Source organism: Papio anubis, chromosome 6 (genome assembly GCF_008728515.1).
Source record: "Papio anubis isolate 15944 chromosome 6, Panubis1.0, whole genome shotgun sequence".
NCBI lineage: Eukaryota > Metazoa > Chordata > Mammalia > Primates > Cercopithecidae > Papio > Papio anubis.
The window spans coordinates 145,902,568-145,915,674 of record NC_044981.1 but is presented as its reverse complement, the minus strand read 5'-3'; the positions used below and the strand labels follow the sequence as shown (position 1 = coordinate 145,915,674).

Genomic DNA, 13,107 nt, shown 5'->3' with positions numbered 1-13,107 from the left:
GGGAGGGACGAAGTGGGAGGTAATTGAATCAGGGTGGGTTTTCCTGTGCTGTTCTTGTGACAGTGAATAAGTCTCAGGAGATCTGCTGGTTTTATAAAGGGCAGTTCCGTTGCACATGCTCTCTGCCTGCTGCCATGTAAGACATGCCTTTACTCCTCCTCCATCTTCCACCATGATTGTGAGGCCTCGCCAGCCATGTGGAACTGTGATTCCATTAAACCTCTTTTTCTTTATAAATTACCCAGTCTCAGGTATTCCTTCATAGCAGTATGAAAATGGACTAACACACAGACTATTGCAGCTGGCACCATCACCAGAGAAGACTTCCCATGGTCTCTGATTCTTTGCATCCCTAGGTCTCAATTAGCAGCCTGGAGCAGGTGGGTGGGTGGGTCTTAGTGGTGAGGGCTGGGTCACATGCCTGCCTTCTTGCTGCAAGAGGCACTGGGGGAGCAAATGGAACACAGTTCCCACCCAGATTATAAAGGCAGAGTAATTACCCAGCACAGGAAGGGGCTTCATACCATGGCATAGCAAAAAGAATGGCAAATGCCCATTAGAGGGTGAGAAGATCAGAAACAAAATATCCTGCCTTATTCAGCAGCATATCAGACGTGGCAGAGTGACCACAAATCCTGGACTTTAACTTGGGGGCTGTTCATCATAGAACTAACACATTCACTTCTCTGTGTTCCTTGCCGATCATCTGTGCAGGCTCTCAGGTAGTAGGCAAATTACAAGATTAACTGAATTATCCAAGGTGGAAGTATCCAAGGATACATGACCTTCTTCCACAACAGATTTTAGCAAATGCTATAATCAAAATGTTCTTCTCTATATCTAGCAAACTTCCTAAATACTGCATCTGAATAACACAGAGAATGGCTTCATTGGTGTTACTGTTAGAGCAATTGTGGCTTTAAGATTTAAATGGACAACTGCAAAATATATATATTGGTTTTAAGGTGTTTTGCTGAACAGCTTTTTTAAATAATAGCTTTCATTTAGGTATTTATTTTTTCATGTGGCTGTTAAAAATCACACAGCTTGAATTAATATTGTATAATCACTTATATTTAATTTTAAGCATAATTCGATATAAAATGTAATCTTAAGTATTTTATGTATAAAATAGATATGGCAAATAGCAACCCTTATACTAGTTAATTTCCATAATAGCACACAAGTCAGAATGATTTTTATACAACTGAAGATTACAGGATGCAAAACTTCAGGACTTAAAGATCTTCATAGTCTTATTTTCAATATGACTGAATCTACTGTTGTAAGCCTCAAAGATACAAAATATTTTACAGTAGTGATTAAAGACAATATATATTGGCCAGGCGCAGTGGCTCACACCTGTAATCCCAGCACTTTGGGAGGCCAAGGTGGGTGGATCATGAGGTCAGGAGTTCTAGACCAGCCTGGCCAATATGGTGAGACCTCGTCTCTACTAAAAATACAAAAATTAGCTAGGTGTGGTGGCACACGCCTGTAATCCCAGCTACTTAGGAGGCTGAGGCACCAGAATTGCTTGATCCCAGGAGGCGGAGGTTGCAGTGAGCCGAGATCGTGCCTTTGAACTCCAGCCTGGGCAACACAGTGAGACTCCGTCTCAAAAATAAAAACATAAAAAATAAGAAAAAGATAATATATATCATTGCAGTAATAGCTTTCCAAGTGATTTCTCATGTCACAGGTGCTGGTTTCTTCTGTATGTGTCGAATTATTTCTCATTTCCTCGGTCCCATTTGAGATTATCTGTAGTTCAATTGACCCCCTGAGCCTACACTTAGCCTCTTCTTCAGATCCCTGAACACACCTATTCTGTCTCTAAACATGTGGCCAAGATAATTTTATTACAGCCCAAACTGAAAGGTGGGTAAGAATCTAAAGCACCTCAAGGGAGAGGGAGAGCAGTGTTTCCCTTCCAGACTTCTGAGTCTTCCTAAGCTTTCCACATGCTTAGTGTTCATCTCATAATTCTACTGAAAGTCAGGCAGCTGATATGGGGATTGCTACAACTGAAACCAAATGGCTCTCAGAACCAAGATAAGAACCCAGGAATGTTGCACTGTTTATTTGGAGTTATAGACCACCATGTCATTTATCATTCTAGTAGAGTTTTCTTTCAGTAACTACTGAATGAGAGTGTTTATCTCATCTCTGTATTTCCCAAACAACGCTATTAATCAGCCCCATCTCCATATCCAGTGTGAGAGAGACAGGCATAGTTCAGGCCTTCAGGCTTGCCAGGAGGGCAGTAAGCCACTTGTTTTTCTTGGCAGAAATCTTTGTCTGCATGTGGTTCCTTCTCTTCTTTCCTCAGACCACAAGATTTAGATTCCTGGGAGCCTAGGGGACCCTCAGACTTTTCTTCACCTTGGCCGCATTCTGTAGCAAGTACCATATAGTTTAACCCTTCTCGGTTCTTGGTTTCCATTAAAGCAACTGGCATAATGTCATCTGAATTCAAACAAATCACATCGCCATCTTCACCTGTGAAAAAAATATGAATGTTATTCTAGCATGTGTTTAAGTATTTATTGTAATAATATAAGGCTATATCAGAATTATAGCAACACCAACCTTATACATTTGTTCAGCAAACATTTATGAGAACTACTAAGTGTTGCGAATACAAAGATAAATAAAACATGCTTCTTGTCCTTGAGGCTGCTGCAGTCTAGTAGGGAAGCAGATCAATTACTATAGAAGGTGACATGCACTTTAATAAAGGAATATTTTAAAATGTAGTAGGAGCACAGGTGTGATCAACTCTGCCTTAATAAGCGGAGCAAGTCATGGTCTTTGTGATAGGACTTAATTGGCCCTAAGAGGGCCCTTTTTGTCTATTTACTTTTCATACTTCCACAGCAACTGAAATATCTACTTTTAAAGATTGGTTTTTTTAGATTTAGTAATTTTGCTAAATTAATTGCTTAATATAACATTTACTGATGACTACTATATTCCAAGCCTGTATTCTAGTTATTGATGGATATAGCAATGAATGAAACAACATTTCTATGTTCAGCCCTGACTCACACCCGGGTCTGATGTATTTGTAATGAACTTAAATTGAAATATGAGGAAAATAACATAATTTAAAAAGACTAAGGGAGGTACCAGTGTACCTATTTTTCCCAACAAAAATTTAATGGATCTACCTATTTATTAAGTTTAACTGAACTACAAAGCTTATTTTATAAGAGCATATGAACTACATCCCTTCTCCCCATATCATTAGGTATGCATTTCCTTTGTGCGGACCCTCCAAACTGCTGAAGAACAAGATAGCCAAGCTACAGGTATCATCTAATTTTCCTCTTCATTGTTCAAACATCATTATAGCATAGTTCAAAACACATGAATAGTTAGATGTGTTGTAAAATTATCTCCCTAATAGAAAGAACTTTACCAGATGCCAAGTTTGGTTAGTACCTGGGTATTGAACACCTGTGGAAGCTATTCAACACCTGTGGAAGGTATTCAACTGTTATGATTATTGCCAATATGCACTAATAGCCATTAAGATGCCCATAAGAATAACTTGGTATATGTAATAATAGCGATGGAAAATGTTTTTAAATGTTAGGAAAAAATAAGATATTTAACTTTAAGTAGTACACTAATCCAATAATTGGGGAAAGTAGGAGGTTCTTAACAGGCTTAAAGAAATCAGGCTAAAGGAAAGTTTAAAATTTCAACAAAAACTTAAATCTACAATATAGTCTACCCACTCATATCAGCTATTTCATTGTCATACCTTTAATCCATGAATAAGCATATTGGAAAACTTCCTACTAAAAAATGATTTTAATTTTTTAAACTTTTTGCTTGTTGAGTTGTCTGAAAAATAATATTTTATATGAGGCAAATAAATTCTTTTTGCAAATTCTGTTGTCATGTGGCAAAGAAAAATCATTAGCTAACTACTTTATTGGTTTATAGTACTTGTAGCAATATTTAGTAACTTGACCCTGGCAAGCTTTCAGCAATTAGTACATCTTCTTGTTGCAAAAAGAGCTTACAAGAGATTGCGATAGTAGAGATAAGTTGTCTTATTTGTTTGTTTTTGTTTAAAAATTATTTAATAAGTAGTCTATGGGTCAGATCTTAAAGCAGGTATCCTGAACAAAGATAGCATGCACTCGGCAACCTCTTTAAGAGAGAAATATTAAAATAAAGACTTCCAAGTAAGACGGGGTATTTACAGACTAGACATATGCCGGCTGACTGGCTATGTTTAGAACAGCAGAGGAGCATTTAGATTTGTTTCCTGTAGAACTCTCCGGGACTGATGAGGTGATGTTTACACAAATGTTTGGATGAAGTCACTGGGATATTTTTACTAGATGCCCAGATATGTTACTAATCTTCTCTCTCTATCCCCTTTCCACCCCATTAGGTCAGTAGGACCATAGGGTAGGCATGGTATTATTGCTCCCTGTTTTCCTAAGCACCCCCACTTTTTTGCTTAAAAAAGTCCTTTCAATAGCTTTTCTTATCTACTTACATATCTCCAACAACAACAATGAAGATACTCATTTTATTGCTTTGCTAAATATGCCCACCAGTCCACAAAGCAGTAAGCTATTATTAAACACATTCTTTTTTATTGAAAATATAATTAAGTTTAGGTTTGCCTTGAAGGGTCTGTTCCACTATTTCTATCCTTTGCAGATATGCAAACTCTGCTTTAGTTCAATTTCTTCTCTCTTCCCTGCCTCTCTTGTTCGGTCACAAACTCAATTATTAATTTAGTGATTTCCACATCTCTTTTCATTCCTTTTCTTCAGGATTTACATTCATTGTAAATAATACAATAGTAATTTCTCTTTTCCTAAAATTTTATTTCTGTCATGGCCCAGAAATGCTTCTTTCTAAATTGTAATAGTTCGATGATATTCCCTGTTAAATTCTTCCTGCATCATTACTTTTAATATTTGTCTGCTTCTCTATTGTTATGAATATTATTTAGAATTTTAATTCTTTCTGCCAACAAGTTGGTACCTAAATAGATTTGGTATAATCCTAAAAAATGGTGTATATTTTCTAGCAGGTCATAAGTAATCATTGCTTTCATTATACCTAGCTGTGCAGTACACTATTGATAACATAACTGGGGATATCATGTGGGTCATTTCCCTACTACAGCCAGGGATTTGTGAAGGCTGAGAGGAAAGGCTCAACAATGGAGACAAATTCTAGCCCTATTTCAGCAGTATGATTATGAGCAAGTTACTAAACCTCAGTTTTCTCATCTGTAAAATCGTGATACAGTAATACCCACTTCATAAGGCTTTCGTAAAGATTTAATGAGTTAACCTACATAGCACAGTGAGTGGCACATGGAAAAGTACTAAAATAAAATTAGCTACTATTCTAATTAAAAGCCTTTCACAGAGGTATTTTATTCTTTATATTGAGTGTGAGCATTGTTTATTACCTATCTCAGCCTCATAGATGAACTATGCAATGCAAAATGGTGAAAAGATTTTCTCAAGGGTCCGTGGAGACTTCAAGTAGAACCTACGGTGAAGCTAAGCTCTCAGGCCTGCTAATACCCATTATGGCAGCCTCTGTGATCTTTTTTTTTTTTTAGATGGAGTCTCACTCTGTCGCCCAGGCTAGAGTGCAGTGGCGCGATCTCGGCTCACTGCAAGCTCTGCCTCCTGAATTCACGCCATTCTCCTGCCTCAGTCTCCCCAGTAACTGGGACGACAAGCGCCTGCCACCATGCCTGGCTAATTTTTTCTATTTTTTAGTAGAGATGGGGTTTCACTACATTAGCCAGGATGGTCTGGATCTCCTGACCTCGTGATCCGCCTCCAAAGTGCTGGGATTACAGGCGTGAGCCACTGTGCCTGGCCCTCTGTGACTTTTATAATATGTCTTTGTACATTAGAAGGAAAGGATTCCAGGAGCAAAGAGTTGAATTTTAGAATATGAGTCAACTGCAAAATCTGTGCAACCCTCTGGATTGCTTTACCTCTCTGCAGCATTTGTTCACTCTCTCCTTTCTAAGTCTGTCTTCTCTGGGTTTCCATAACAACACTCCCTATGGCTTTCCTCTTCCCTTTCTGGCTGCTCCTCCCCATATCCACCATCTTTGTAAGCCCCTCCTATACTGGCTGTTCTCTGGGTTCCATCCACTTGTCACTCTCTTCTTATTTCATACACTCTAATTTAATGACTTCATCTGCACCCTGGAATTCAACCACCCCAGGACAGATCTTTCAACTGAGTATGACCCCATATCTTGACTGTGTCCTGGACTTACCCACTTAGATATGCCACAGCCAACTCAAACCAAACATATGCAAAACTATTCCTCTTCCTGTGTTCCTCATCTCCAGGAATATAGTGTTGGTTTTTACCAACTTCCTCCTTTCTCTTTTTCACCCACTTAGTTGCCAAGTCCAATAGCATCTACCTCTATGGTAACTCCAGACTCTCTTGTGTTCTCTCTACACCTGTTACCACTCATTAATTCAGCTTTCATTATTTTTCATACCTTACTTTTGATTAGTGTGACCAATAACCCTCCAATTTTATCACTTGCCACATTCTCATGTATAATAAACTAAGTGCAGTTCTATGAATATCTCATTCTCTATTATTCCCTGCTTTTCTACATGCTGCTCCTTTTATCCTAAAATACATAGGATTCCTCAGCTTCCTTTTTTCATATCTCAGCTTCTAAGTAGGTCTCAGCTTAGACGTAACCTCCTCCCCATGGCTTTTCTTGACTGTCCCTCTGCCATAGTGTAGACTTGGCATCCTTCCTCTGGACTCCCACAGAACATGGATTTCCTCTCAATAACAACATAGAATGCTCATTCTCCTGGATTCTGGCAGAAGATGTAATACAAAATCATCTTCTCACTAAATCCTTAAAAATAAGCCTATTGGTAAGAAAAAAATGCTGGAGAACCTATTACAGAATCTACAGCCCACCAATTCCTTTAGATTACCTAAATTTAATATCTGAATTCAGATAGTATATATACAAACATACATAAATGAGCATTTCTGTAAATGGCTATATATGCACATACAATATCTGCAAATGTATAACCAAATTGTTAGCTGTGGCTAGCACTGGGGACTGAGATAAGGATGAATTAGGAAACTTTTACTTTTTAGACTACTTAAATAATTTTATATTTTTTATAATAAACATAAATTACTTTTACAATAAAGATCTTTAAAACATAGATACAGTTATAAAATAATATAGCAAGAACAGTTACTGAGCTTAATTACTGGAAAAGTTACAAGAAAAACAAAAAGGAATCAGGAGTCATTTTTATGGTTGTTGTAAAATGACATAAAAATTATTTTTAAACATTTAAGAAGTTCATGATTGTGTTAATTAATAAAGTCTATAAAATTATAATCACAAAGAATTTGAGCCTTATCAGTCAAAAATGTTGAGCCTTGTTTGTTGCTTTCAATGATAAGAGCACACTAATATCCCTGATGAACACAGATGCAAAAATTCTCAACAAGATACTGGCAAACCAAACCCAAGAGCACATGAAAAAGATAGTACACTATGATCAAGTAAGATTTATCCCAGGTATGCAAGGATAGTTCAACATATGTGTATATGTTGAAGACACATGATACATTACATCAACAAAATGAAAGACAAAAACCATATGATCATATCAGCAGATGCAGAAAAGGCATTTGATAAAATTTAGCATCCTTTCATAATAAAAGCTTTCAACAAATTAGGCATGGAAGGAACATATCTCAAAATAATAAAAGCTATATATGACAAATCCACAGCCAACATTGTACTAAATGGGGGAAAGTTGAAAACATTTTCTCTAATAACTGGAACAAGACAAGGATGGCCACTTTCACCACTCTTATTCAACATAGTACTGTAAGTCCTAGCCAGAGCAACCAGGCAGGGGAAAGAAAATAAAAAGGCATCTCATAAAAGGCATTCACAGATGATACTATCTTATATGTAGAAAAACCTAAAGATTCCACAAAATGTGTCTCCAACATATACACATATGTTGAACTATCCTTGCATCCCTAGGATAAATCTTACTTGATCGTAGTATACTATCCTTTCCGTGTGCTCTTGGATTTGGCTTGCCAGTATTTTGTTGAGAATTTTTGCATCTGTGTTCATCAGGGATATTAGCGTGCTCTTATCATTGAAACTCTGAGATTTGATAAATAAATTCAGTAAAGTTTCAGGATACAAAATCAATGTACAAAAATTCAGTGCATTTCTATATACCAAAAATAATCTAGCTGAGAATTAAATCAAGAAGGCAATGCCACTTACAACAGCTACAAAAAGAATGAAATAACTAGGAATATGTTAACCAAGGAGATGAAAATTCTCCACAAGGGAAACTACAAAACACTGATGAAAGAAATTGTAGGAGGCACAAACAAATGGAAAAAGATTCCATGCTCAAGGATTGGAAGAATCAATATTGTTAAAATGACCATACTGCCCAAAGTAATCTACATATTCAATGCAATCCCTATCAAAATACCAATGACATTCTTCACAGAAATAGAAAAAATTCCTAAAATTTATGTAGAACCACAAAAGACTCAGAATAGCCAAGGCTATCCTAAGCAAAAGGAACAAAACTGTAAGAATCACATTACTGGATTAAAATTATACTACAGACCTATAGTAACCAAAACAGCATGGTACTGGCATAAAATCTGACACATAGATATATGTATGTATATATATATACACATAGATATATGTATGTATATACATATAGATATATGTATGTATATATGACAGACCTATATATATATGTATGTATATGTATATTGTACATATACAAAATGGAATACTATTTAGCCATTAAAAAGAACAGAATAAAGGAGACAGAAATAAATTTGCACACCTACAGTGAAATCATTTTTTACAAAGATGCCAAGAATGTATACTGGGGAAAAGACAGTCTCTTCAATAAATGCTGCTGGGAAAACTGGATATCCATATACAGAAGAATAAAACTAGACTCCCCTCTCTCTACATATACAAAAATCTAAAAATGCATTAAAGATTTGAATCTAAGACTTCAAACCATGAAAATACTACAAGAAAAGACTGAGGAAAATCTCCAGGACATTGGTTGGGGCAAAAATTTCTTGAGCAACACCCCACGAGCACAGGCAGTCAAAGCAAAAATGGACAAATGGGATCACATCAAATTTTAAAAGCTTCTTCACAGCAAAGGAAACAATCAACAAAATGAAGAGACAATCCACAGAATGGAAGAAAATGCTTGCAAACTACCCATCTGACAAGGGATTAATAACCAGAATACATAAAGAGCTCAAATAACTCAATAGGAAAAAAGTTAATAGTCTGATCAAAAAATGGGCAAAAGATTTGAATAGACATTTCTTTTCTTTTATATCTAGAATATACAAAACTTTATTTAATAATAAGGCAATGACAACCAAATAGAAAAATGGTCAAGAGACTTGAACAAGTACTTTGCCAAATAGGATTTCCCAGTGGCCAATAAAAAAGAAAAGAAAAAAAGAAAAAGTACTCAGTTTTTCTTATAATAGCACTGGGCTTATTCTCATTCTCAGCAGATTGTTTCTACACTTTGAATGAACATATTAATATTAACCATATCTTTTATTTTTTGTATTCTGATGTTTTGACATTCTGGTGTTTTGCTGACCCTAGAAGCACAGCCCCTCTCAGTGTTTGCCCATTTCTAGAGCTAGTAAACAACTGGCCTTGAAATGTACTTTTCAAATGCAGATCAACCAATCCAGACCCCACACCCCAACCACCTCCTTTTTTAAGCTCTTACTCTCCATACCACTATTTACCTGTGCTAATCACCCCAGAGATAGGTATCAGAAAACTAGGGTCAGCCCTTACGTCCCAGAGCTTCCTGAAATCGTGAATAGACATTTCTAATAAAAAGAAATACAAATGGCAAACAGCATGTGAAAAAAATGCTCAACATCATTGATCATCAGAGAAATGCAAACCAAAACTACATTGAGATATCAGCTCAGTCAAGTTAAAATGGCTTACATTGAAAAGACAGGCAACAACAAATGCTAGCAAGGATGTGGAGAAAGGGAATCCTCATACACTGTTGGTGGGAATGTAAATTAGTATGACCGCTATGAAGAACAGTTTGGAGGTTCCTCAAAAAACTGAAAATAGATCTACCATTTAATTCAGCAATCCCACTGCTGGACAGATGCCCAAAAGAAAGGAAATCAGTATATCAAAGAGATATCTGCACTCCTGTGTTTACTGCAGTACTGTTTACAATAGCTAAGATTTGGAAACAACCTAAGTGTCCATCTGTAGATAAATGGATAGGCCAGGTGCAGTGGCTCACGCCTGCAATCCCAGCACTTTGGGAGGCCAATGTGGGCGGATTACTTGAGATCAGGAGTTCTAGACTAGCCTGGCCAACATGGTGAAACCCAGTCTCTACTAAAAAAAATACAAAAATTAGCCAGGTATGGTGGTGTGTGCCTGTAGTCCCAGCTACTTGGAATGCTGAGGCATGAGAATCGCTTGAAACTGAAAGGGGCAAGTTCCAGTGAGCCAAGATCATGCCATTGCTTTCCAGCCTGAGTGACAGAGTGAGACTGTCTCAAAAAAAACAAAACAAAAAAAAGATAAATGGATAAAGAAAATGTGGTATATGCATATAGTACAGTGGAGTACTATTCAGCCATAAAAACAATGAGATCCTGTCATTTGCAAGAATGTGGATGGAACTGGAGATCATTATGTTAAGTGAAATAAGCCAGGCACAGAAAGATAAATATCTCGTGTTCTCACTTATTTGTGAAATATAAAAATCAAAACAATTGAACCCATGAAGACAGAGAGTAGAAGGACGGTTACCACAAGCTGGGAAGGGTAGTAAGGGACAGGGCGGGAGTTGGGGATGGTTATTGGGTACAAAAAAGAGAAAGAATGAATAAGACTAAATATTTGATACCACAATAGGGTAACTATAGTCAATAATAATTTAATTGTACATTTTAAAATAACTAAAAGTAAAAAATTGGTTCGTAACACAAAGGATAAATGCTTGAGGGTGGATACTCCATTCTCTATGATGTGATTATTACACATTACTTGCCTGTATCAAAACATCTCATGTGCCCTATAAATATATACATCTACTATGTACCCACAAAAATTAAAAAAAAATTTTTTTTTTTTTTGAGAGAGATTCTCGCTCTGTTGCCCAGGCTGGAGTGCAGTGGCACGATCTTGGCTCACTGCAAGTTCTGCCTCCCAGGTTCACGCCATTTTCCTGCCTCAGCCTCCTGAGTAGCTGGGACTACAGGAGCCTGCCACCATGCCCGGCTAATTTTTTTTTTTTTTTTTTGTACTTTTACTAGAGACAGGGTTTCACCGTGTTAGCCAGGATGGTCTCAATCTCCTGACCTCGTGATCCGCTCACCTTGGCCTCCCAAAGTGCTGGGATTACCTGCATGAACCACCACGCCCAGCCAAAAATAAATTAAAAAAAAAACAAATAATACTACACGGCTATAGTAATCAAACAGTATGGTACTGATATAAAAATAAACACATAGTTTAATGGAACAGAATCCAGAATCCAGAAATAAAGCCACATATTTACAGTCAACTGATCTTTGGCAAAGTCAACAAGAACACATACTGGGGAGAAAAACACCCCTTTCAATAAATGGTGCCAGGAAAATTGGATATATGCAAAAGAATGAAACTGGACCCTTACCCTCACCATATACAAAAATTAATTTACGATGAATTAGAAGACTTACGTGTAATACATGAAACTGTGAAAATACTTGCATGTAATACATGAAACTGGGAAAGAAAGCCTAAGGAAAACTCTTCTGGATATTGGTCTAGGCAAAGAATTCATGACTTAGACACTGAAAGCACAGGCAACATGAACAAAAATAGACAAATGTGACTTAATTAAGCTAAAAAGCTTGTGCAGAAAAAGAAATAATCAATGGAATAAACAGACAATCTGCAGAATGGGGGAAAATATTTGCAAAATATTCACTCAACAGGGGTCTAATATCCAGAATATACAAGGAATTCAAACACTCAACAACAACAAACAAGCAATCCCATTAAAAAGTGGGCAAAAGAGGCCGGGCGCGGTGGCTCAAACCTGTAATCCCAGCACTTTGGGAGGCCGAGGCGGGTGGATCACGAGGTCAGGAGATCGAGACTATCCTGGCTAACATGGTGAAACCCCGTCTCTACTAAAAATACAAAAAAAAAAACTAGCCGGGCGTGGTGGCGGGCGCCTGTAGTCTCAGCTACTTGGGAGGCTGAGGTGGGAGAATGGCGTGAACCCGGGAGGCGGAGCTTGCAGTGAGCTGAGATCCGGCCACTGCACACCAGCCTGGGAGACACAGCGAGACTCCGTCTCAAAAAAAAAAAAAAAAAAAAAAAAGTGGGCAAAAGACGTGAATAGGTGTTTTATCAAAAGAAGACATACAACTGACCAACAGGTATATAGAAAAATGCCCAACATCCCTAATCACCAAAGAAATGCATATTAAAATAATAAGATATCATCCTCCCCCAGTCAGAATGGCTATTATTAAAAAGTCAAAAATAATAGATATTGGCGAGGATGCAAAGAGGAACACTTACATGCTGTTGGTGGGAATGTAAATTAATACAACTTTTATGGGAAACAGTACGGAGATTTCTCAAAAAGCTAAAAATACAATCTAGCAACCAATCCAGCAATTCCATTACTAGGCATCTACCCAAAGGAAAAGAAATCATTATATCAAAAACATACTTAACACTCATATGTTTATCACAGTACTACTCATAATAGCAAAGGTATGGGATCAACCTAGTGTCTATCTATGGATGACTGGATAATGAAAATGTGGTATAGACAATGAAATACTATTCAGCCACTAAAAAGGAATGAAATCATGTATTTTGTAGCAACATGGATGAAACTGGAGGCAATTATCTTAAATGAAATAAGTCAAACACAGAAAGACAAATATCACATGTTCTCACTCATCAGTGGGGTTGAAACAACGTGTACACATAGAGGTAGAGTATGA

At 37.1% G+C, this 13,107-nt stretch overlaps 1 protein-coding gene across 5 annotated transcripts in view; it reads right to left on the bottom strand.

The window, feature by feature from the left end:
* Positions 1-1,584: 1,584 nt before the first annotated feature.
* ROS1 (ROS proto-oncogene 1, receptor tyrosine kinase) overlaps positions 1,585-13,107 on the bottom strand; it is a 142,519-nt gene continuing 130,996 nt past the window's right edge. For 4 of the 5 annotated variants that reach the window (XM_017958385.3, XM_009206215.4, XM_009206213.3 and 1 more), the window contains one exon: positions 1,585-2,502. In XM_017958385.3, coding sequence (XP_017813874.2) covers positions 2,192-2,502 — 311 coding nt within the window. In that variant the 3' untranslated portion in view covers positions 1,585-2,191. The remainder of the gene's footprint in view (positions 2,503-13,107) is intronic. The other variant, XM_009206217.4, reaches the window with a different exon arrangement.